The sequence below is a fragment of the Neophocaena asiaeorientalis genome, unplaced genomic scaffold (assembly GCF_003031525.2).
Source record: "Neophocaena asiaeorientalis asiaeorientalis breed wild unplaced genomic scaffold, Neophocaena_asiaeorientalis_V1.1 scaffold390, whole genome shotgun sequence".
Classification (NCBI taxonomy): domain Eukaryota; kingdom Metazoa; phylum Chordata; class Mammalia; order Artiodactyla; family Phocoenidae; genus Neophocaena; species Neophocaena asiaeorientalis.
Genome location: NW_020173699.1, coordinates 137,740 through 163,751, shown reverse-complemented (window position 1 = coordinate 163,751; position 26,012 = coordinate 137,740). Strand labels below are relative to the sequence as shown.

General features: G+C 35.4%; 1 protein-coding gene across 2 annotated transcripts in view; it reads left to right on the top strand.

The window, feature by feature from the left end:
- NRK (Nik related kinase) overlaps positions 1-26,012 on the top strand; it is a 154,848-nt gene that overhangs the window by 77,779 nt on the left and 51,057 nt on the right. For both annotated transcript variants that reach the window (XM_024750551.1, XM_024750550.1), the window contains exons 5-11: positions 4,753-4,878; positions 7,948-8,058; positions 9,557-9,647; positions 12,287-12,417; positions 14,292-14,346; positions 18,399-18,477; positions 19,544-19,719. In XM_024750551.1, coding sequence (XP_024606319.1) covers positions 4,753-4,878; positions 7,948-8,058; positions 9,557-9,647; positions 12,287-12,417; positions 14,292-14,346; positions 18,399-18,477; positions 19,544-19,719 — 769 coding nt within the window. The remainder of the gene's footprint in view (positions 1-4,752; positions 4,879-7,947; positions 8,059-9,556; positions 9,648-12,286; positions 12,418-14,291; positions 14,347-18,398; positions 18,478-19,543; positions 19,720-26,012) is intronic.

Genomic DNA, 26,012 nt, shown 5'->3' with positions numbered 1-26,012 from the left:
TCATCAAGAAAAAAATGGAGAAGACTCAAATCAACAGAATTAGAAATGTAAAAGGAGAAGTAACAAATGACACTGCAGAAATACAAAGGATCATGAGATTACTACAAGCAACTCTATGCCAATAAAATGGGCAACCTGGAAGAAATGCACAAATTCTTAGAAAAGCACAGCCTTCTGAGACTGAACCAGAAAGAAATAGAAAATATGAACAGACCAATCACAAGCACTGAAATTGAGACTGTGATTAAAAATCTTCAACAAGCAAGAGCCCAGGACCAGACAGCTTCACAGGTGAATTCTATCAAACATTTACAGAAGAGCTAACACCTATCCTTCTCAAACTCACCCAAACTATAGCAGAGGGAGGAACACTCCCAAACTCATTCTACGAGGCCACCATCAGTCTGATACCAAAACCAGACAAAGATTTCAGAAAGAAACAAAACTACAGGCCAGTATCTCTGTTGAATACAGATGCAAAAATCCTCAACAAAATACTAGCAAACAGCATCCAACAACACATTAAAAGGATCATACACCGTGATCAATTGGGGTTTATCCCAGGAATACAAGGATTCTTCAATATACTCAAATCAATCAATGTGATACACCATATTAACAAATTGAAGGAGAAAAAACATATGATCATCTCAATAGATGCAGAAAAAGCTTTCAACAAAATTCAACACCCACTTATGATAAAAACTCTCCAGAAAGTAGGCATAGAGGCAACCTACCTCAACATAATAAAGGCCATATATGACAAACCCACAGCCAACATTGTTCTCAATGGTGAAAAACTGAAAGCATTTCCACTAAGATCAGGAACAAGACAAGGTTGCCCATTCTCACCATTATTCAACATAGTTTTGGAAGTTTTAGCCACAGAAATCAGAGAAGAAAAAGAAAAGGAACTCAAATCAGAGAAGAAGAAGTAAAGCTGTCACTGTTTGCAAATGACATGATACTATACATAGAGAATCCTAAAGATGCTACCAGAAAACTACTAGAGCTAATCAATGAATTTGGTAAGCTAGCAGGATACAAAAGTAATGCCCAGAAGTCTCTGGCATTCCTATACACTAATGATGAAAAATCTGAAAGTGAAATTAAGAAAACACTCCCATTTACCATTGCAACAAAAAGAATAAAATATATAGGAATAAACCTACCTAAGGAGACAAAAGACCTGTATGCAGTTAATAATAAGACACTGATGAAAAAAATTAAAGATGATACAAACAGATGGAGAGATATGCCAAGTTCTTGGGTTGGAAGAATCAACACTGTGAAAATGACTATACTACCCAAAGCAATCTACAGATTCAGTGCTATCCCTATCCAACTACCAATGGCATTTTTCACAGAATTACACAAAAATTTTCACAATTTGTATGGAAACCAAAATGAGCCCATATAGCCAAAACAATCTTGAGAAAGAAAAATGGAGCTGGAGGAATTAGTCTCCCTGACATCAGTAATGGAGAAAAGACAGCCTCTTCAATAAGTGATGCTGGGAAATCTGGACAGCTACATGTAAAAGAATGAAATTAGAACACTCCCTAACACTATACACAAAAATAAACTCACAATGGAATAAAGACCTAATGTAAGGCCGACACTCTCAAACACTTAGAGGAAAACATAGGCAGAACACTCTATGACATAAATCACAGCAAGATCCTTTTTGACCCACCTCCTAGAGTAAAGGAAATAAAAACAAAAATAAACAAATGGGACCTAATGAAACTTCAAAGCTTTTGCACAGCAAAGGAAATCATACAGAAGACGAAAAGACAACCCTCAGAATTGGAGAAAATATTTGCAAATGAATCAACGGACAAAGGATTAATCTCCAAAATATATAAACAGCTCGTGTAGCTCAATATCGAAAAAACAGACAACCCAATCCAAAAACGGGCAGAAGACCTAAAAGACATTACTCCAAGTAAGATATACAGATTGCCAACGAACACATGAAAGGATGCTCAACATCTCCAATCATTAGAGAAATGCAAATCAAAACTACGGTGAAGTATCACCTCACACCGGTCAGAATGGCCATCATCAAAATATCTACAAACAATAAATGCTGGAGAAGGTATGGGATCCCTCTTGCACTGTTGGTGGGAATGTAAATTGATACAGCCACTATGGGGAACAGTATGGAGTTTCCTTAAAAAACTAAAAATAAAACTACCATACGACCCAGCCATCCCACTACTGGGCATATACCCTGAGATAACCATAATTCAAAAAGAATCATGGACCACAATGTTCATTGCAGCTCTATTTACGGTATCCAGGACATGGAAGCCACCTAAGTGTCCATCAACAGATGAATGGATAACGAAGATGTGGCACATATATACAATGGAATATTACTCAGCCATAAAAAGAAACGAAATTGAGTTATTTGTAGTGTGGTGGATGGACCTAGAGTCTGTCATACAGAGTGAAGTAAATCAGAAAGAGAGAAGCAATTACTGTATGCTAACACATATATATAGAATCTAAGAAACAAACAAAAAAAATGGTCATGAAGAACCTAGGGGCAAGACGGGAACAAAGACGCAGACCTACTAGAGAATGAACTTGAAGATATGGGGAGGGGGAAGGGTAAGCTGGCACAAAGTGAGAGATTGCCATGGACATTTATACACTACCAAATGTAAAATAGATAGCTAGTGGGAAGCAGCCGCATAGCACAGAGAGATCAGCTCAGTGCTTTGTGACTGCCTAGAGGGGTGGGATAGGGAGGGTGGGAGGGAGGGAGATGGAAGAGGGAAGAGATATGGGGATATATGTATATGTATAACTGATTCACTTTGTTATAAAGCAGAAACTAACACACCATTGTAAAGCAATTATACTCCAATAAAGATGTTTAAAAAATAAAAGTCTTTTTTTACATACTACAAATATATTTCACTTTGTACAATAATAGTATTCCTGAAAAGTTTATATAAATTGAACTTTTATAGATGCTGTAGGAGAGCTTTGTTTATTTACAATGAAATGAAATTTATAGCTAGTAGGAATTCAGACCACTTATCTCTCTAGATAGATAGATAGATAGATAGATAGATAGATAGATAGTATTTTTTTACATATTTACCACTGTAATGATTAGGAAAATAATGAATTTCAGCATTTAAAAAGATAGGACAAATCAAACCAATACCTTTAAACTTCAGTCAATCACAAATTAATCAAGGCAGTGTGGTGCAAGCATAAGGCTAGATACATAGATCAGTGAAGTAGAACTATTTCCATATATCTGTGGTCAACTAATTTTTGACATGGGTGAAAAGACAATTCATAGGGAAAGACTAGTCTTTTCAACAAATGATGCTGAGTCAACTGGATATCCACATGTAAAAGAATGAAGTTAGTCCCCTACTTTATATGAAAATTAACTCAAAATGGATAAAAATCCTAAATTTAAGAGCTAAACCTATAAAATGTTTTGAAGAAAAATTGGAGTTCATCTTCATGACCTTGGATTTGCAATGAATCCTTACATATGACACCAAAAGTACAATCAACAAAACAAGAAATTGATAAATTGGACTTCATCAAAATTAAAAATTTTGTTCCTCAGAAGGCACTATCAAGAAAGTGAAACGAGCACGTGCAGAATGGGAGGAAATATTTGCAAATCATACACTTATAGAGTACTTATATATAGAATATATAAATAAATCTTACAGTTCAATAATAAAAAGACTATTAACCCAATTTAAAAATAGGGGCAAAGATATTCTATTAGACATGCCTCTGCCCATAAAATGATCCTTAACACCATCAGTCTTTAGGGAATTACAAATCAAAACCACAATGAGTTACCACTTTCCACCCACTATGATGGTTATAATAAAACAGAAAATAATAAGTGTTGGTGAGGTTATAGAGAAATGAGAACCATCATTGATCTGGGAATGTAAAATGGTGTAGCCACTGTGGAAACGTTTGACATTTCAACAAAATGTTAAATATAGCATTACCATTTGACCTAACAATTTCACTTCTAGGTATATACCAACGATAAATGAAAACATATCCACACAAAAAATTGATATGAATGCTCATAGCAGCATTATTCATAAGAGCCAAAGGGTAGAACTAACTCCTTCAGTTGATGAATGGTAAATGAAAAGGAATGAAATACTGATATGTATTACAAATGGATGAATTCTGGGAAAAAAAAGCTAGTCACAAAAGTTCACATACTGTATGATTTTCATTTATATAAGATGTTAAAGATAGATAAATCTACAGAGATAGAAAATATATTTGTGGTTGCCTAAAGCTGGAATGTGTGTGGCAGAATTTGGGGGTGATAGCTAAAGGGTATGGGGTTTCCTCTTGGGGTGATAAAAATGTTCTAAAATTGATTGTGGTGATGGTTGAATAATTTTGTAAATATGCTGAAAACCATTGAATTTTACACTTTAATTGGGTGATTCCAGTTAGTAAAAACTTTACACAGTGGCCATTGCTGCTGGTCCAGGGATCACACTTAAAGAACCATTGAATTAAAAGATATTTAATTAACCTTTATTTTCTCCCAAATTCCCAGTTAACCCCAGATCTCCATTCTGACAATTCTGGTTGAGATCTTATTATAAATTGCTGTGGGATATAATGAGTTGCCATAGGATTCTCCTTCTTTGATCTACTATAGTTTAGGGTCCCATAGTCATTGAGTGGCATAGCTTTGGAATTTTATTGTCTATTCTTATTCTACAGGATGAAGAAGAAGATCTCAGGACTGAACTCAACCTTTTGAAGAAGTACTCTTTCCACAAGAACATTGTGTCCTTCTATGGTGCATTTTTCAAGCTGAGTCCCCCTGGCCAGAGACATCAACTTTGGGTGTGTATTCAGTTACCTTGATCTTATTGCATAAGACTAAGTCTCACTTGAGGGCATAAACTTTCATAAGCTGAGATGTCATTTTTGTAAACCTACAGGAAAACTTAAGCATTCAACTGATCAAAGTAGTATGGGAAAAAAAGTGCTCTGATTCCTGGATATGGGAGTGATAAAATATGGAAAAATAAATTAAGTGCCTGTCAAGGGGCTCAGGGGTAGGATGGGAGAAGGCTCGAACACTGGAAATATCTAACATATTTTTTAATAGAGTTTTGTTGCTTTTAACTTTATGTAGTTACTACATTTACTTGTAAATTAAAGGTATATCTAAGGAGACTACCTGATGGACCTGGGAATAATGACTGGATAAATATAGATTCTAATTCACATTTGGGAAGAGCATATGAATGCAATTTAAGTGTTTGCTAAGTATATACACTTATGTTTAAACATAATTCCTAGAAACTGTTTTCTAAGTGGTTAGTTGACATCCTTTTCTTAGGCTTCATGCCTATAGTATCATGAATTACAAATCAATGAAGATATAAATTTTAGAGGCTAAATGAGACCCGTGCTACAGTTACCAGAATTGTTGCTGCCTCCCCCTATAGGAGACGTAATCAAATCACAAGAAAATGAGCTTTGATCAACGATATCTTTATTTAAAAAGGAATATTTAAAACATAATCTGGGGTCGGTGTACACTTGCTTACATTTCGATTTCTAGTCCAAGTCAAGAGTAGCATTTTTTTAAAAAATAATGACTGAGACTTTTCAGGATCTTCAAGAGTCAAAGAAAGATTCTGTTACATTTTATGTGTGAACTTTAGGAAGCAGGATAGTGGACATAAAATGGTTTTCAACAAGGGATTGAATTGAAACAGTGGTTCTCAAACTTTAGCCTGCATCAGAATTTCATGGGGATCCTGATAAAACACACATTGCTGGGCCCCACCCACAGAGTTACTGATTCAATTGATCTGGGGTGTGGGTCCACAAATTTGGACTTTTTAACAAGTTTACAGGTGATGTTGATGCTATTCGTCTGGGTACCACACTTCGAGAACCCTGAAATTTAGAGATCTTCGATTTAACCCTATTTTCTCCCAAATGTCCAGTTAACTAAATCCTCTATTCTCTGACAATTCCAGTTCAGATTTTATTAAATATCACTGCACATTTTTCGCAGCTACTGTTTTTCTTTTTCTTTTGTGGGGGCATACAACATTTGTCTTTTAATATATTTTTACTTACAAGTTTTTTCCTCCTGACAGTATGGCAGTCTACTGATTAGATATGTTTCTTAGTGCTCAATTTGTTTAGTCATTCAACATCTATTCATTCGAAACCCATCGACTTGCCAGGCTTTGCTAGATGCTGGGAATACCATGGTAAGCTGAATTGACATGACCCTGGCTCACTGGAACTTAAAGTTTACTTGCAAAGACAAGTATCAATCAAATAATCACACAAATAAATGTATAATTTGTCAGAAGGGAAATAACATGCTTCTGTGTGGGCAAATAACAAAGGAATCTAAGTTAAGGAATGGGAAACTCTTCCTTGAGAAACTTTTTCTTGCACTGAGATCTGAAGGATGAATAGGCACTGCATGCAAAAGTTATTTGTTGAGGTAAGAATTTTCATGGGACCATTCACACTTTCTTTCCCATGTTAATCAGAACACATAGGAAGTAAATGACTAAATAATTACCATGTATGAAATGTATGTGCCAGGCACTGTGCTTACAAAGCCAGGAAAATGAGAATGCCTTGCATTCCTTTCACAGTAGAGCTCTTCTGACTCTGGTAATACTAGCAAGATTTTCCAATGTTCATCTTAGTGAATGGCTTTAATTCATGTTTGTCGTGATTCAAAATGAGCCCCTTTTCTTCCATTACCACAGTGTATATGTTGTGCCTGTTTGATATACTTGACATGAAAATTAACCTTTTGGGTTTATCTGTATTATTGATTTTGTTAGGCTGTTTTTCTTTTCTTCTTTTTTGGGAGAGTGTACTCAGGTAAAAGACACATGATATATCAGTTGTGAACAAATATAAAATAAGGGAGTAATTTTCTGAAAAGAAAATCTTAGTATTCCAAAAGGAAATAAGGTAGACTTTTTGAATATTCATGATTTGGGGTTTATCCTTTTGCTTCCCTTCATCTATGGCAATAATTAACTTACCTACACTTATTTTTAAAAAAGGCATGTCTTGTTCTACTGGCAAGTTAGTATTGACATGGGCACTAATGCATAAACCTGTGCTTAAAGTTTGTGAAGTTGATTATAATAGTTACATTCTCCTTCACATTGGTCAGTCCTCTAATTAGCTAATATAGGGAAGCAAATTTACTAGTTGGGCACCTAATTCATTAGTGGGAAAAATAAATTTCCTGAGAAATTGCATTTATTAATAAAGTAAAATCTGAATGAGACACTGTCAAAATATTAACCTTAAAATAGATTTTCTTTAGCAGTAAAGTTATTTGGAAAAAAATGCCCTACAGTAATGGAACTGACAGTTTCCCCCTTGGAGTTGTAGTTTGCCAGTTTCTTGGGGAAAATATTCTAGAATTTGAAAATAAAACAACAATTTAAAAAAATCTAGTCTTAATGTTGAAGTGTAAATTGTTTTGAGATCCTCCACATCCTGCTTCTCCACCTGCAAACTATTCCCTCAACTGTGTTTTTTGTTCTACTCCAGTCATCACTCAGACTTACCCCTGTACAAGCTTCTTTCTAAAGGCAAGTCTTATTCGGTTTTCAATAAACTGAACGTTTTTCTTTCTCAGCAGGTACAAATACTACCTATCCTTCAAGGCTTAGCTCAAATCCCAGGTCCTGGTTAAAAATCCCTGGTGTGGTACCTGCCTTCTCTCCCTCCACAGATTTTTGGGTTTTTTCCCAGTTCTTTTTCATTCTACCAGACAATTGAGCCAGTCTTTGCAATGTCTTAGTGTCTAAACATTGCATATAAATACAAGCCATATGAACTAAAACTCTCCAGATATTTTCAGAGAATTACTTCCTAAACCTTGATACTTTGCTGGCTTCCCTGCAGATGGTGATGGAGTTATGTGCAGCAGGCTCAGTCACTGATGTAGTGAGAATGACCAGAAATCAGAGTTTGAAAGAAGATTGGATTGCTTATATCTGCCGAGAAATCCTCCAGGTGAGCATTCATATAGTCATTCTCCCCTGGTCTTGAAAAAACCTGGTGGTAATATATACAATGTACTTTATACCTGCTCATAGAGGATGATTTGAGAATTCTAAACATAACTTATGGGTCAGGATACTGAAAAAGGCTTTAGAGAAAGCAGATTTTCAGATGATGTCCTTAAACTTTAAGGTACACCAGCAGATGGCTAACCAGGTCCTTCCAACTCATGGCCTTTAATGGCTCTGTCAAAGTCAGACTGTAGTGTTCAGTGGATCAGGGATATGACAACTTGGAGTATTTATTATGTTGTTATGATTTTTAAAGTTCTTTTTTTAAAAAAGCATAGCACTGTCATTAGAGATTAAGATAAGTTGAGAAGTCAGTGTTTTACTCAATGGCTCCAAACCATCTACAAACTGTTTTGCAGACAGATATTCTCTCTGAATAATGGCTTACTTTTAAAACGTTCCTTATTTTTAACACCAAATTGGATGAAAGTGCCAATCTTCTTGATCTACAAAACTCAAATTTTTCTTTGTGTCTTAAGTGCTTAGGGTCACCCAAGAAGGATATTAACAGAACTGAACAGCACCACTGATAAAAGATTAGAATGTCTTTCCTGTCATCTTAATTGGATTCACTTGTGGTAATAGTGTAAATATTAAGAGTGCAAACTCTGGACTGAGTTTAAATTCTGGTTCATCATGTATTAGTTGTGTGTCCTTGAGCCAATTACTTAATTTCTCCAAATCTCATTTTCTTCATCTGTAATTTGGGGTGGTATTAGCACCTTCCTTAAAGGGTTGCTATAAGGACTTAGTAATTTACTCCACGTAAAGCACTTAGCAAAGTGCTTGGCCAAGAATAAGGACCCAATAAATATTAGCTGTTTTTACTGTTAGTTCTGTTATTAATCCCCAGTTCGTATCTAGAGCAATCTCACTGAAGCCAGGGCATGGGTTAGCCAGGTCAAGGGTTAGTTTTAGTGGTGAATGGTCTGGAGACAGCATGGTAAGCCAATACAAATGGCAAATGCTTTAAAATGAATTTCCATATTCCCCCAAATTCTCAGCCTACAAGGTTGACTAGAAAATATTTTGGACTAAACAAATGGTTGGATGAGGAATAGAGTAAAACAATGCGAGCTATGATATTTAAGATATCCAGGTCTTTACTCATATGGTTCGTTGGAAAAATGGAGGCTAGAAAGGACGGTAAATGGCCCAATGTATACAAACATTAATTTTTGGTCTTTTTTTTCTTTCATGGGTGTCCTGATTTATTTTCCTTTCCTTATAGCCAAAAGTAGTATTTCTGGAAACTGGTTGTAGCAATTCCAGCCTAAAGAAAGAATTTTGTCTGAAAAATGCAAATCTGGGCCATTTTTCTTACCAAAAGTTTTTTCAAAAATACTAAGAAGAGTACCAGAAAAAGAGAAAAATATATACTGATGTTGCTTTTTAATATAAATGTGTATATATATATATATATATGTATATATATGCAGGGCTTAGCTCATCTTCATGCACACCGTGTAATTCACCGGGACATCAAAGGTCAGAATGTGCTACTGACTCATAATGCTGAAGTAAAACTAGGTAAGTTTATTCTTGTAATACTTTAAGTGAGGCCCAAAATATCTTAATAGAGAAAAATCCTTTAAGATTACTGTGTTTTCTATCATGTCACTAACAATCCCCTCTACTTATTTAGGCCGTGTCTTCCCTGCCTGCAAAACAAGTCAAAGTTTGAAAATTTGTTTGGGAAGGGAGGTTGGGACAAGAGAAAGATGCACTTAACTGCTTCTCTGAAATCATGTAGATAAAAACAACTTTTCAAGTATAATAGGATTTTTACATTTTGATCATTGCTTAACCCTCTAATAGATTCAGCTATTACATTTATTTTAACAATTGAATTGAGTATTTACCATGTGCAAGTTTCTGCGCCATGGACAAGGATTAAACAAAAAGACAATTCTTCCACATCACAGAGCCATATTTTCCAAAGAAAATCAAAGAACTTTTAAATGACTTAAGCACAAATTGCTTCATTGGAATTTCCCCTCAAATATTTAAAGAACTGATATCAGTTAGAAATAATGCTCCAGTAATATCCAAATCAAATTGAGAATTAGAAATCAAAATACCAAAAAGTTCCTGGCTTTCTATTCCAGGGTTCAGAATGGCATAATTTATTTGAAAAACTACACATAATGTCTCACAGGCACACAGGGGACAATATATTACACCTTTTAAGGTTTAAAATAAATATTGTTGATTTGTTTTTAAATAATACCATATGAATAATGTCAGTACTATGTAATGCAGATGACCTCACTGATATATACAATAGAACATAAAATCACTGGTATCAAACCCTGCATTACTTTTTAATTATATCAATTCTTGCCTACCATGTCTCTAGCATGACTTTAAAATCATTCCCATTTTTCTGCTAAATAAATATAACTAAAGAAGAGAGTTTGTTCATTCACTGAGAATGCTTTTCACTGAATATTTCTGGAAGAAGCATGAGGCAATAATTGTTCTTAAAATAAGTGAAAAGTAATTTCAAGAAAATGTACTGTGTATTTTGTGTCTACAAGCTACAAAGCTAGAAACAGAATTTTAAGACACTGTGTTAAAATTCATGAGAGTCATTTGGATCTCACATTCAAGTGTGCAGGGTAGATAGTATGTCACACAGCTACTCTGTTCACATGTGGCAGCACTACCATATATCTGGGTCAAGTTGCTGGCCAGCCCTACCATTTGCAACACAGAAGAGAAATTGTAAATACGTGAAAAGCCACTGAAAAACCTGTCACAAAGTCCATGCACTAAAGATCATGTACTTGACTCTGTAGGAGAGACCTTTTAGCACTAGAGTAAAATTTAATCAGGCTTATTACATACATAATCCTTATACATTTGGTTTTAGATTTCTTAGATCCCAGCATATTTTTAAACAACATGTTATAAGGAGAAAGTTGCAGAAACCAAACTCAATGACAGCCAAAGGGAGTAACAGAAAGGAAAGAGACTGGACAGTGATTCTGTTGCAATTGCAATTGATCAATAATCCTCATATTCTGGTACCTAGGTCTTTAAAGAAAAGGTGAATGATGCCACTGCTGGGGTCTCATCTCTACTTTTAACTTCAGCTTTTCTTTTTTCCCTTTTCTTCCATTCATCACTGTTTCTTCCAGTCTTTTCTCCTTTCATTTTCTTCTCTGAATGTCATATATCAGTTTATGGCCTTCATAGGTATTTCTTGGCCCTTAACGTTGGCCCTCAGGGATAGTGAAAATGCTGAGCTCTGATGTAACCTATTCTCAATAAAATATCTAGCTAATGAGATCGTGCAACACCCAATGATGATTTTCATATATTATGGACATTTTGTTGTTATTGTTCTTCTTAGTCCTTCCTTTAACACTGCCTTAAACTCTTAACTTTAAAAATTTTCTTTTCCTTTCCCAAGTTCTTTAAACTACTTTTCAGTCAAGGTTGTTAGCCATCCTCTAGATTCCTGGAAACCATTCTAAATTAGGAAATCTACTTCATTTTTCATCCCTGTCTTATTTTTCTGGACTAAATAACCCCAGTCTACTTTAGCCTTTTTTCTGTCTGTTTCTGAGGATACCATACTAAATATTTTCATATAATATATCCCACAGATGAATAGAAGACTGATCTTTTATAGTCTAAGCTAAGATATGGATACTGCAGTAAATATTTGCATCTGATTCAGAAGATCTGTAGAAGAACTTAAACTAAATTTTATCATAAATTCCTTTTTCTTTATCAGTGTGGTAGGGCTTTCTAATATCATAAATGAGACTTCCTAATAAAGTACTAATAAGTTTTAGATTTCTTAGATGTTGCTTATAGTGCTGGTCTTCCTCCATCTTGGTGGCAGGTCCAAATACTACATATGTTATCACTTCAGAGGTTCAGGGTGTACTGATGGAACTTTATTTTTAATATTCATGGTAAACATTCAGCCAAACCTACTGTAGATTTATAATAGCACTGCTGATTCTCTTTCCAACATAAATACCAGCAAAAGCCTATTTCCCAGTGTTCCTGGAGTAGACTTCATGGTAAAGTTTGCTGGGCTGGAATGAAAATCTGTTATCCATTGTGGCTTTTGTATTGGCTTTCCAAGTTAAAGCAATAATTTATTGACCTTTTTGTTACTGATTAATTATTTTGACAAATGAATTTTGCAGTGGATTTTGGAGTGAGTGCCCAGGTGAGCAGAACTAATGGGAGGAGAAATAGCTTCATTGGGACACCATACTGGATGGCACCTGAGGTGATTGACTGTGACGAGGACCCCAGACGCTCCTATGATTACAGAGTAAGTGTAAGGATTCAGATAGTAGGAATCAAATTTTGGAAAGGACTTTTGACTTTTTATTTTAATTTATGAAATAAAAGAATAAAAAGCAGGCAGTTCCCTTTTTATGATTCTTTTAATGTATTCTTTTTTATATCTTTATTGGAGTATAATTGCTTACAATGTTGTGTTAGTTTCTGCTGTACAACAAAGTGAATCAGCTATATGTATACATATAACCCCATATCACCTCCCTCTTGAGCCTCCCTCCCACCCTCCCTATCCTACCCCTCTAGGTCATCAGAAAGCATCAAGCTGATTTCCCTGTAAAAAGCAGGCAGCTCCTTCTTTCACATAGACTCTAATAAGAAATGCTAGACACTGTTCCTATATGTGGTTTAATGATGTGCATAAAAATAATATTTTCTAAGAATATAGACAAAGTAGACCATTGGGAGTTATCCGTATTTGAGGAAGAATGTCTAGTTCATATTGCTTGCAACTTCTTGGTAAAAATATTATATTATGTGGCTTTATATGGAAATTTAACTTCCAGGGACAGAGTGCTTTGTAAACTTAAAAATGAATAAATGTAAAGCCAATTATTAATCCCCAGTAACTTAGCTCCAGAGAGAAAAAAATAATAATTTGATTACTAAGAGTAATGGAGAAAATCCTTGGCATGGTTCACCTCCAAACCACAGAAAATCAGTGGAATAGACAAATTAAGTAACAATTCATGCTATTTATTAAATTTTCCACTGAAGCTGCAATTTGGACAATATACATCTATGTACACATTTCAAAAAGCTGGTGTGGAAAGAAAACTCTCCATTTGCTATAGACTGGAAAAACCACACTCACTCTCCACATCATAAGTCATCCAAACAATTCATTGTGGTTTCGTTGTATGGGACCTAGGACTCAATACTTGAAGTTGATTAATTCAAGTTTCATCTCTTTTCCCTTTCCCTTAAATGCCCCCTGCTTGATCTGCAAGCAGACCTGATGAGAGCTTATTATAGCCCAGTACTATTAGGAGCTATGGAGACAATGGAAGTGTAATGTTCTTTAAGTGGCTTGCTGTAAAAAAATAATGTTTTATAGCTGTACAATTTTTGGCAGTCTTCCAAGGACTTTCACCCATTTTAATTATATGTCTTTAATTTTTAGTCCCATGTAACTTAAAGAAAACTTAAACCATCACAACAACCCTTTGAAGCTAAGACATCTATAAACAGGTGTTTTAACAATTCAGTTAACTTGCTTAGGAGTCATTAAGCCAAACAGTGCACCTCTAGCCCTGTGCCCTTTCCACATTCTAAAAACCAAAGTACAGTTAATAGTAGTGAGGGTCATTTCCTAGAGCCTCCTAGAATATAATTTCCTAGAATTATAATAATTCTATCTTCAATATACTATATTCAAGGAACTGCTGAAGTGCTTATATATAGTATTTCATTTAATACTTATACTAGTTCTATGATGTGTATACCATTATCATCTCTACATAGGATGAAATTGAGATGCAAAGAGTTAAATCATTTACCTAAGATCCAACTTCTTTACAGCTAGTAGTATGTGATAGGACTTCTTTACAACAAATTCCTTCTGTTATTTCAGTTAAGGTAACAATAGCAATACATCCAAGATGAATTTTCTTCACATTGAATCCCATCCCATGTCAACTGGTTATGTAGTGTAGTACTGGCTGGTCACAGGGTCAAATAAGATCTTCCTATAACATCAGTCTATAATGAAGCCCCATTATAGAAAACCCATAAAATGGCTGTAGCATTGACATCTCCCCTCAGCCAAAGATTGTTTTGAGATTCTAAATACTATCAGTTTCCCATTTTTAAGTGACTTTTTTTTGATCATCTTTTCTTTTGCAGAGTGATGTGTGGTCCGTGGGAATCACTGCTATTGAAATGGCTGAAGGGGCTCCTCGTGAGTAAAAATATTTGTTGTTTGTTCAAAGTTAGGGAAACATGTTGTACAAATCTGTCACTTGTACTAGCTAGCTTGTACTGGCTACAAAGGTGCCACACTATGTGCCAAACTATAAATGGTGGCCTTTTCCTGCTTACCAAACACTGCAGTCAGAATGGCCAGATATGTCTATAAGAAGAGTTTGTATTTTTCTCTCTTAAGATATCTTATTTTAGGATGATTGAGTGTTGTTTCAATTTAGCCTCAATAACGTTTGGTCCTGATAGTCCTAACCAAACAGAATATAAAGGCATTCAGTACATATTCACTGGTGGAATATTTAGGTTCCCAAACATTTATAGTTATACACTGCTACTACTTCAGACTGTGACTGTTGAGAAAATCCCCCAGTAGTTCCTTTTAATTGAGCCAATCCTCAACAACATTGAGAAGTAAGTTTTTTATTTTCCTTTGGAGTCAGTCTAGCTCATCATTGGTGCCTTCCTTGCTCCTATCAGCCACTTCATTGCCCCTAATTGTTCAGAAGGCTTCATTTCCTCTTGTTTCCCCCTCCTTCCCATCATTTAAATGACCTGTCAGCATTCTGTTCTCTCAGGACACTGTTTTCTGATAGGAAAGTGAAAATAGAATGTGAACTTGTGTATAAATGATTAATAACCATCTAATGTATGACCCCATAAGCAGAGCATATTTGTTGTCCTCAATACCTAAATCCAAGGATATAAATAATAAATACATTCCTAGTATTGATGAGAAGTGAGAGAAGTGCCTGGAGTGTGTGTGTGTCAGGGGGCAGGGGTTGGAATTGCTTTGCTTCTCCCTCTCCAAGCAGATCTTGTAGGTTCCCATGTCCCTACCTGCTTCATCTGCACAGTATCTACTATATTATCACTGTGTTTCAAGGCTAATGGGAGTAGAAATAGTGGTAACATAATTGTTAAGAATTCCTGGTGTTCCTTGGAATATCACATATCATAGAACGGGCTTGGATTAAAGCTGAGCCAGATGTGGAGATCAGGTCACTGCTGCGTCTCTGTTAGTGCCCAAAAAACTACAAAGTACCTATATTGGGTGAGTTTTTAAATGATGGAAAAATTGTTTACTCCACATATATATAATTGAGATGAAACTGGGAAGGTACATATTATTCCTCATTATCTCATGATTATTTCTCTTTATGAAACATGCTTAAATTATATTGAGCTCCTCCACTCTTCCTCTTCCTCCTCCTCTCTTGCTCTCTTTAAATACACATATTGTATTTCATGAATATTGATGCATGTATTTGGTTAGGATGAATGACTGCATCAAGTAGTATATTATTTCTATTGTCTTTCCAAAAAGACTAGCTTTCTACATTTTGCAGATTTGTACTTTTTGATTCACGTTTTTTGGTTTCACTTTTTTATTCTAAAATAATAAATCATTGGAGAAAAGAGGTGTAATGAGCAACTCACAGAAGAAATACAGAGAGGGAGTTCTTCACAGAATACACAAATGGCAACTTTTTGCAAAAGATAGCTGAGGACCAGGAGATTCTTAACTCACAGTAGAAAATAGGACCAGCATGCCTGGATAAGTAGTCATTGGAATGGTGCAACTTTAGTCATGAACAACTTGAAATAGCCATACTGCTAAAACATTTGTCTTTCATCAGTCTTCTTTATTGCCTGGAGTATTAATTTTGGATGGGAATGGCTGTCATCAATTTAAATACAGAAATCCCCCAGGTTGTGATATTTATCATCTCAGAAAGGATGGCCTTCCAAAGTGACAGTTATGTGATAATTACCTCTGAGTTCCAAATAACAAAATCCCCTTCTGCCTTTGGTGAGTCTCTCCCAGGGAAGTAAAAAGAAATAGAGAATACCTTCTCACTAAAAGGGTGCTGTAGGGACTCTCAGAGGAGAGAGAATCAGGACCCTTGCACATCAGGACTTTAAGTCCTTGGATTCTGGATAGAAATTCAAATTTGATGTGCAGTCCTTTAAACCAAGGCCAGAACATTGCTAGTAGTTATTGAAACACCAGAATATCATAGCTCAATTAATATTGAATATGTGTAGTTCTTAGTTTCTTTGTTTTTTGTAGAAAAGTGAATCGTTGCCTGGAGAAGCAGGACTGGATTGACAGTTTACTCCATGGTGTAGTAGAAATTGTTTGTAATACTATCAGACATGCTTGTTTATAGTCCTACTTCTATTCCTTGTAGTGTCCTTCCCTTACACCCCAGATCAATCTTTACCTGAGTGTCTTTACCCCTGTCCCATCAGGAGACCCATTTCTTCAGTATTCAGAAGATTCCTTTGGATCTCAACATATTGTAGGTGTTAAACCACGTTATTTAAAATAATTCAAACTACACCCAGTTTAATGTTTCTAATCTATCAAGATATGTATTTTTAAAGTAGATTTACTACTTCAAAGGAATGAGCCTCTAATGGTGAAAATTTAGGCAACATTAGGATATATGGGGTGAAGGGGACATTAACTGGAATTCCTAAAATTAAACAATATAGGAAACCTCCACAACTGCTGTTTGACATAGTTCTTGTACCCACCCTATGCCTCATTCATTTGTGGACTTCTCCTTTCCTTTCATGAAAACTTACCCAGCCTATGCCCTAACTCTTGACACTGAAGATGTTGTTAGTTAACTGAGATGCTCAGATGTTAATAAATGACAACTGCTTAATATTGTAAAAATTTACTTACAATATGTTTAAAGGACAGATTCTGGTGATTGATTGGACACAGTAAAGGAATGAAGAGAATCAAATACTATCCGGATGTTTTGAGCTGGGGGCTAATTTTGCCCTCAATTATATACCTGCACCTTCTATTAATTTTTACCCATGTAATTGAAACAAAAGTTTGACCTTTGAACAATTGCCTTTATATTACTCTAATGAAATTACCCTGGGGAGTTTCTTTCTACTACTATGAGAGGCCAGTTCGACATTGTAATTTCTCTGGAGATGTATTTTGGGAGAGGAAGGATGCCTCTAAAGAGTTATTAATATCAAAATGTCCTCAGATGAATGGCACACTTCTAGTGTTAGATGAAATTTACACTATGGCTTTCCTTTGGGGGAATTATTGCACTGCCTGTTTTCTTTAATCAAAACACAAGAGGAAATAAGTGAAGTGAGACACATATTTAAACACTTACGGAAAATCCCAGAATTCCCAAGCCAATGAGGTAATGAAATTATATACCACATATTGGAATAGGCTTTTCTTTGTATGGCTGTGTGTCTAAAAAAAGAGAATGAAAATCTAGTAATTTGGCACAGAATTGAGGTGCCAGATAGTTAAAATCTTATAATATCAATAGCTAATATTTATTAAGTGCTTACTCTGTGCCAGACACTTTTATATGTAGGTTGCCATTTAATCCTCATAGCAACTCTTTGAAGGAATTCTTGATATATTTCCTGTTTATAAGATGAAGAAACCAAGGCACAGAGAGGTTAAGTAATTTGCCCAAGGTCACAAAGGTAGAATTAGGATTTGAACACAGATGATCTTACTCTAGAGGGTGTGTTCTTAATAGTTACTCTATCTACTTCTTTTCCTAGGACTGTCAGCTTCCAAAACAGATTATTCTCCTCTTTTTAGACTACTAAATCATTGTTTATATATTATTGCAAATAGTTATTAGTCTGGTTGACTTTTTCAGCCTATAATTACATATTCCAATTTTACAACTGTAGATACCTGCAGTACAAAAACACAGAAGAGTGCTTGTCTCCACCTGTATTGTTTACTTCTCTAGATATAAATTATCAATCACACATTTCAAAATTTTTATCTAGTGTAATTTATTATTATTTGTCACACCTGGCAATAGTGAAGCTTTAGGATCTTATATAATGGACTGTTTGTGTTAAAATCAGCTTTCCTCTAACTACATTCTTTTGTATCTATTCCTTAGTATCTATTCAGCATGATATGTGAAAGAATAGTGAGAATCCCCTCTGGAATAAGAAGTGTGTTCTGTAGCTACCCTTATTACTCATTCTAAGCTTATCTATTTTACTTTGCAGCCCTGTGTAACCTTCAGCCTTTGGAAGCCCTATTCGTTATTTTGCGAGAATCTGCTCCCAAAGTCAAATCCAGCGGATGGTAAAGATGAATGACTTAATCTCTTAAACACATTAACCTGATATTTTTATGTAGCAGAATTCATTTGGTCAGTCCTGCTTCAACATCCTTATTGGACAATATTCCTAAAAACCAATACCTTAAGTAAGGGAGTCTAAATGACTAGTGTTCATTAAGAGCTAGCTAGCCAATCAGAAATAATACTCTCCATAGTATATTGTGATGACATTACTGTCCTGGCATTTAGTGACATATTCAGTTATTTCTTCAGTAATGGGATGGACTAATGGAAGCCATTTGAGAAGTTTCTCACTGAGCCCAGATAGGCAGTCAGTGATTGTGATATATAGCCCAGTCGTTTGACCCATTAAACTAAACATCCAAAGACCTAGAAAAGAGGACTTGTTCTCTCAGCGTGCTACAGCCCAACTAAACTTGGGAATCTTTCTTCCTGAAGCTTTTTGATCTAGTACCTGAAGCTCTTGCTTGTTCTTAGTATTTATTGCTTTCCTGGTAGAAGTGGTTACTATGATTTGATTGCAGACATTCTTCCTTGTGATTAAATTTAACCCTTCCCACAGATTCAGGCTTTCTGGTCACATCTGTTTCTGTGGGCCATTTTATAAGATTAATTAGTCATGGTACTATTAACACCCTTTTCTGGATCATTACATTGGCACCTTTACAGCTTAAAGTGCATATAGTCAAGTGAAACACTCAGGCTTCAAAGTATGACTACTGTGGGATGACCAATCTAGTCTCATGGTCTATATAAATCACATCAACCACTTAATTGCCTTCACACCACTTGACTTTTTATCATGTACATACTTCCGAACTCATTGAAGTTTCTACTATTATTTGGGTAGAAAATGCCATTGACTCTGGCCTCTTCAGAGGTTTGAATGGCATTGCTGTGTAATGTATATTGTCAAGCTGCAGAGTATTTGGCTATTGAAAAGACTATTAATAGCTAGAGACAACTCTCTTCAAAAATACAACCTTCAGAGTGGCATGTGGGTGGAGGTGGGAGGAGGTGTGGCAGGCCTGAGAATGCTCTTTTATCTCTTTGACTCATTTCTTTTAGGTCCCGCAAGTTCCATAATTTCATGGAAAAGTGCATGATAAAAAATTTCTTATTTCGTCCTACTTCTGCAAACATGCTTCATCACCCATTTGTTCGGAATATAAAAAATGAAGGGCATGTTGTTGAGTCATTAAAGAAGCACCTTACTGGAATCATTAAAAAGAGACAGAAAAAAGGTAGAATATGTGAATCTTCATTTTACTGGAATAAATATTCAAATGAGAGCAAAATTTATTAAATATTTTCAGAAAAAATTATTTAAGAATTAGGTTGAAAGTAAAAATTCTGAGACCACTGATATTTAGTTTTTCCACTAATATGCCATATGCATTTAATTCATTATCTCTTACCTGATCATATATATATACATAAGATTATAATTTTTTGTCAGTTACAACTGGCACGTGTTCATATTTACAAAGACTTTGAAGGCCTCCAGAAGAATTTTGTGATATGCCAATTTCATTTTAAGAAAACTCCTAACTGAAGAAATAAAATTTAAAAAAAGATAACAAAATCTATATCTTATTATTCTTTTTTGGCTAATATGTTAATTAACTCCAATGAGATAAATGGATTTGTAATTATCCATTTACTGACTACTAATTTTGAAGTAATATCAGTGTACCATACAAAGTTGATTTTATGTATGAACCTCCAACTTTAAGATGAAATTAAAGGAACACATTTATGCAAATAAAAGTAAGCTTCTAGATTTTAATGTCAAAAATGGCAGGATGAATGTTCATCAAACCCAGAGGAAATTACTTAGGAAGTTCTAACTTTATAGGTTGTATACCATATTCTGCATTTAACTTAGGGCACCATAGGCAGGGTTGAGTGGTAATGGAATAGCAAGGGGGGAGCCTGAAAAAGATAGCAGGCATTCTCAGATTCACTCTAAGATTGATTGCAGTGAGCTCCTTCCATCTACATAAATATACATATCTTATTTTGGAGTGAGAAGCAGAAGGAATTAATTTATTTACCCATGGTGGAGAATTTATTGGACCAGCATCACAGAAGCCGACCAGTCACAAATGGATACAGGAAGACCACACATCTAGTTGAGAATTCGCTAATTACCAAAGCTGCAAGATTTTCAAAATGTAACCTGCAGGAAAAGACACGATTATATGGAGATTACATGGAAGATGTAAATATAGTTGTCCTAAAATCTTTTTTTTTAAATGTCTTTATTGGAGTATCATTCCTTTAAAATGTTCTGGTAGTTTCTTCTATATAGCAAAGTGAATCAGCTATATGTAGACTTATATCCCCTCCCTCTTGTGTCTCCCTCCAACCCTCCCTATCCCACCCCTCTAGGTGGTCACAAAGCACCGAGCTGATCTCCCTGTGCTATGGGGCAGCTTCCCACTAGCTATCTAATTGACATTTGATAGTGTATATACGTCAATGCTATTCTCTGACTTCGTCCTAGCTTACCCTTCCCCCTCCCTGTGTCGTCAAATCCATTCTCTACGTCTGCATCTTTATTCCTGTCCTAACCCTAGGTTCTTAAGACCCTTTTTTTTTTTAGATTCCATATATATGTGTTAGCATATGGTATTTGTTTTTTTTTTCTGACTTACTTCACTCTGTATGACAGTCTCTAGGTCCAACCACCTCACTACAAATAACTCAATTTCATATCTTTTTATGGCTCAGTAATATTGCATTGTATACATGTGCCACATCTTCTTTATCCATTCATCTGTCGATGGACACTTAGGTTGTTTCCATGTCCTGGCTATTGTAAATAGAGCTGCAATGAACATTGTGGTCCATGACTCTTTTTGAATTATGGTTTTCTCAGGGTATATGCCCAGTAGTGGAATTGCTGGGTCGTATGGTAGTTCTACTTTTAGATTTTTAAGGAACCTCAATACTGTTCTCCATAGTGGCTGTATCAATTTACATTCCCACCAACAGTGCAAGAGTGTTCCTTGCTGGTTTCCTCTCCAGCATTTATTGTTTGTAGATTTGTTGATGATGGCCATTCTGACTGGTGTGAGGTGATACTTCATTGTAGTTTTGATTTGCATTTCTCTAAGGATTAGTGATGTTGAGCATCCTTTCATGTGTTTGTTGGCAATCTGTATATCTTCTTTGCAGAAATGTCTATTTAGGTCTTCTGCCCATTTTTGGATTGGGTTTTTTGTTTTTTTCATATTGAGCTTCATGAGCTGCCTGTATATTTAGGAGATTAATTCTTGGTCAGTTGCTTCATTTGCAAATATATTCGCCCATTCTGAGGGCTGTCTTTTCGTCTTGTTTTCAGATTTTTCATCATTAGTGTATAGGAATGCAAGAGATTTCTGTGCATTAATTCTGTATCCTGCTACTTTAGCAAATTCATTGATTAGCTCTAGTGGTTTTCTGGTAGAGTCTTTAGGACTGTCTATGTATAGTATCATGTCATCTGCAAAGAGTAACAGCTTTACTTCTTCTTTTCCGATTTGAATTTATTTTATTTCTTTTCTTGTCTGATTTCTGTGGCTAAAACTTCCAAAACTATGTTGAATAACAGTGGTGAAAGTGGGAAACCTTGTCTTGTTCCTGATCTTAGTGGAAATGGTTTCAGTTTTTCACCATTGAGAACGATGTTGGCTGTGGGTTTGTCATATATGGCCTTTATTATGTTGAGGTAAGTTCCCTCTCTGACTACTTTCTGGAGGATTTTTATCTTAAATGTTGTTGAATTTTGTCAAAAACTTTTTTGCATCTATTGAGATGATCATATGGTTTTTATCCTTCAATATTTTAATATGGTGTTTCACATTGTTTCTTTTGATTTCCATTTGCATGGATTATCTTTTTCCATCCCCTCATTTTCAGTCTATATTTGTCCCTAAGTCTGAAGTAGGTCTCTTGTAGACAGCATATGCACACGTCTTTTCTTTGTATCCATTCAGCCAGTGTGTGTCTTTTGGTTGGATTATTTAACCCATTTACGTTTAAGGTAATTATCGATATATATGTTTCTATTAACATTTTCTTAATTGTTTTGTGTTTGTTTTTGTAGGTCTTCTCCTTCTCTTGTGTTTCCTGCCTAGAGATGTTCCTTTAGCATTTGTTGTAAAGCTGGTTTGGTGGTGCTGAATTCTCTTAACTTTTGCTTGTCTGTAAGGTTTTAATTTCCTGTTGAATCTGAATGAGATCCTTGCTGGGGAGAGTAATCTTGGTTGTAGGTTTTTTTCTTTCATCACTTTAAATATGTCCTGCCACTCCCTTCGGGCTTGCAGAGTTTCTGCTGAAAGATCAGATGTTAACCATATGGGCATCCCTTGTATGTTATTTGTTGCTTTTCCCTTGCTGCATTTAATTCTTTTTGTATTTAATTTTTGATAGTTTGACTAATATGTGTCTTGATGTGTTTCACATTGGATTTATCCTGTATGGGACTCTCTGTGCTTGTGGACTTGATTGACTATTTCCTTTCCCATATTAGGGAATTTTTCCAGTATAATCTCTTCAAATATTTTCTCAGTGCCTTTTTTTCTCTCTTCTTCTTTTGGGACCCCTATAATTCGAATGTTGGTGCATTTAATGTTGTCCCAGAAGTCTCTGAATCTGTCCTCAATTCTTTTCATTCTTTTTTCTTTATCCTGCTCTGCAGTGGTCATTTCCACTATTTTATGTTCCAGGTCCTTTTTCCGTTCTTCTGCCTCAGTTTTTCTGCTATTGATTCCTTATAGAGAAATTTTAATTTCATTTATTGTGTTGTTCATCACTGTTTGCTTGCTCTTTCGTTCTTCTAGGTCCTTTTTAAATGTTTCTTGTATATATTTTTTTCATGGTTTCTAAAAATTTATTTCAGTTTTCAGTATTTAAACTAGACTTTGTGTAAACCCTCCCCAACCTCCTCTTAATGAGTTTGGATTGTTTAAATCTCAATGCATAGACTTGATTTCCCATGAGCATGAGCAGGTACAGAACTTATTCTCATTCTCACAGAATAAAGGTAAAATTATGGAAAATGCATGTTGAGGTTAAACTCTGCTTCAGTTAACAACCATATAATAATATTTATACTTGCATATGAATATATGCATATATATTCATATATATGAATATATCACATTGACACTTGCTACATATTTTATGAATTAATGTAAAATATGCATTATGGTGAATTGTTACCTGCACATTCATTCCCTGGTTTCTTTTTGTTTTTTTTTTACATCTTTATTACAGTATAATTGCTTTACAATCGTGTGTTAGTTTCTGCTTTATAACAGTGAATCAGTTATACATATAAATATGTTCCCATATCTTTTCCCTCTTGCATCTCCCTCCCTCCCACTCCCCCTATCCCACCCTTCTTGCATCTCCCTCCCTCCCACTCTCCCTATCCCACCCCTCCAGGTGGTCACAAAGCACCTAGCTGATTTCCCTGTGCCATGCGATTGCTTCCCACTAGGTATCTACCTTACATTTGGTAGTGTATATATGTCCATGCCTCTCTCTCGCTTTCTCACAGCCCACCCTTCCCCCTCCCCATATCCTCAAGTCCGTTCTCTAGTAGGTCTGTGTCTTTATTCCTGTCTTACCCCTAGGTTCTTCATGACATTTTTTTCTAAAATTCCATATATGTGTGTTAGCATACGGTATTTGTCTTTCTCCTTCTGACATACCTCACTCTGTATGACAGACTCTAGGTCTATCCACCTCATTACAAATATCTCAATTTTGTTTCATTTTATGGCTGAGTAATATTACATCGTATATATGTGCCACATCTTCTTTATCCATTCATCTGATGATGGACACTTAGGTTGTTTCCATCTCTGGGCTATTGTACGTAGAGCTGCAATGAACATTTAGGTACATGACTATTTTTGAATTATGGTTTTCTCAGGGTATATGCCCAGTAATGGGATTTCTGGGTCATATGGTAGTTCTATTTGTAGTTTTTTAAGGAACCTCCATACTGTTTTCCATAGTGGCTGTACCAATTCACATTCCCACCAGCAGTACAAGAGGGTTCCCTTTTCTCCACACCCTCTCCAGCACTTCTTGTTTCTAGATTTTTTTGATGATGGCCATTCGGACTGGTGTGAGAAGGTATCTCATTGTAGTTTTGATTTGCATTTCTCTAATGATTAATGATGTTGAGCATTCTTTCATGTGTTTGTTGGCAGTCTGTATATCTTCTTTGGAGAAATGTCTATTTAGGTCTTCTGCCCATTTTTGGATTGGGTTGTTTGTTTTCCTGTTATTGAGCTGCTTATGAATTTTGGAGATTAATCCTTTGTCAGTTTCTTCATTGGTAAATATTTTCTCCCATTCTAGGGTTGTCTTTTGGTCTTGTTTATGGTTTCCTTTGTATTTCCTTTTCTTCTCTGATTGCTGTGGCTAAAACTTCCAAAACTATGTTGAATAAGAGTGCTGAGAGTGGGCAACCTTGTCTTGTTCCTGATCTTACTGGAAATGCTTTCAGTTTTTCACCATTGAGGATGATATTTTCTGTGGGTTTGTAATATATGCCCTTCATTATGTTCAGGATAGTTTCCTCTATGGCTACTTTCTGGAGGGTTTTTATCATAAATGGGTGTTGAATTTTGTCGAAAGCTTTCTCTGCATCTATTGAGATGATCATATGGTTTTTCTCTTTCAATTTGATAATATTGTATATCACATTAATTGATTTGCATATATTGAGGAATCTTTGCATTCCTGCAATAAACCCCACTGGATCATGGTGTATGATCCTTTTAATGTGCTGTTGGATTCTGTTTACTAGTATTTTGTTGAGGATTTTTGCATCTATGTTCATCAGTGATATTGGCCTATAGTTTTCTTTCTTTGTGACTTCCTTGTCTGGTTTTGGTATCAAGGTCATGGTGGCCTCGTAGAAAGAGTTTGAGAGTGTTCCTCCCTCTGATATAGTTTGGGTGAGCTTGAGAAAGATAGGTGTTAGCTCTTCTCTAAATGTTTGATAGAATTTGCCTGTGAAGCCATCTGGTCCTGAGCTTTTGTTTGTTGGAAGATTTTTAATCACAGTTTCAATTTCAGTGCTTGTGATTGTTCTGTTCATATTTTCTATTTTTTCCTGATTCTTGTGTTTGTATTTTTTCCAGATCTTTTCCTGTAATTGATATCTAGTCTCATAGCGTCGTGGACAGAAATGATACTTGATATGTTTTCAATTTTCTTAAATTTGCCAAGGCTTGATTTCTGACCCAAGATATGATCTATCCTGGAGAATGTTCCATAATCAGTTGAGAAAAATATACATTCTGCTCTTTTTGGATGGAATGTCCTATAATTATCAATTAAGTCCATGGAGCATTTAGTCCACTTACATTTAAGGTAAATATCGATATGTATGTTCCTATTCCCATTTTCTTAATTGCTTTGGGCTCGGTATTGTAAGTCTTTTCCCTCTTTTGTGTTTCTTGCTTAGAGAAGTTTCTTTAGCATGTGTTGTAAAGCTGGTTTTGTGGTGCTGAACTCTCTCAGCTTT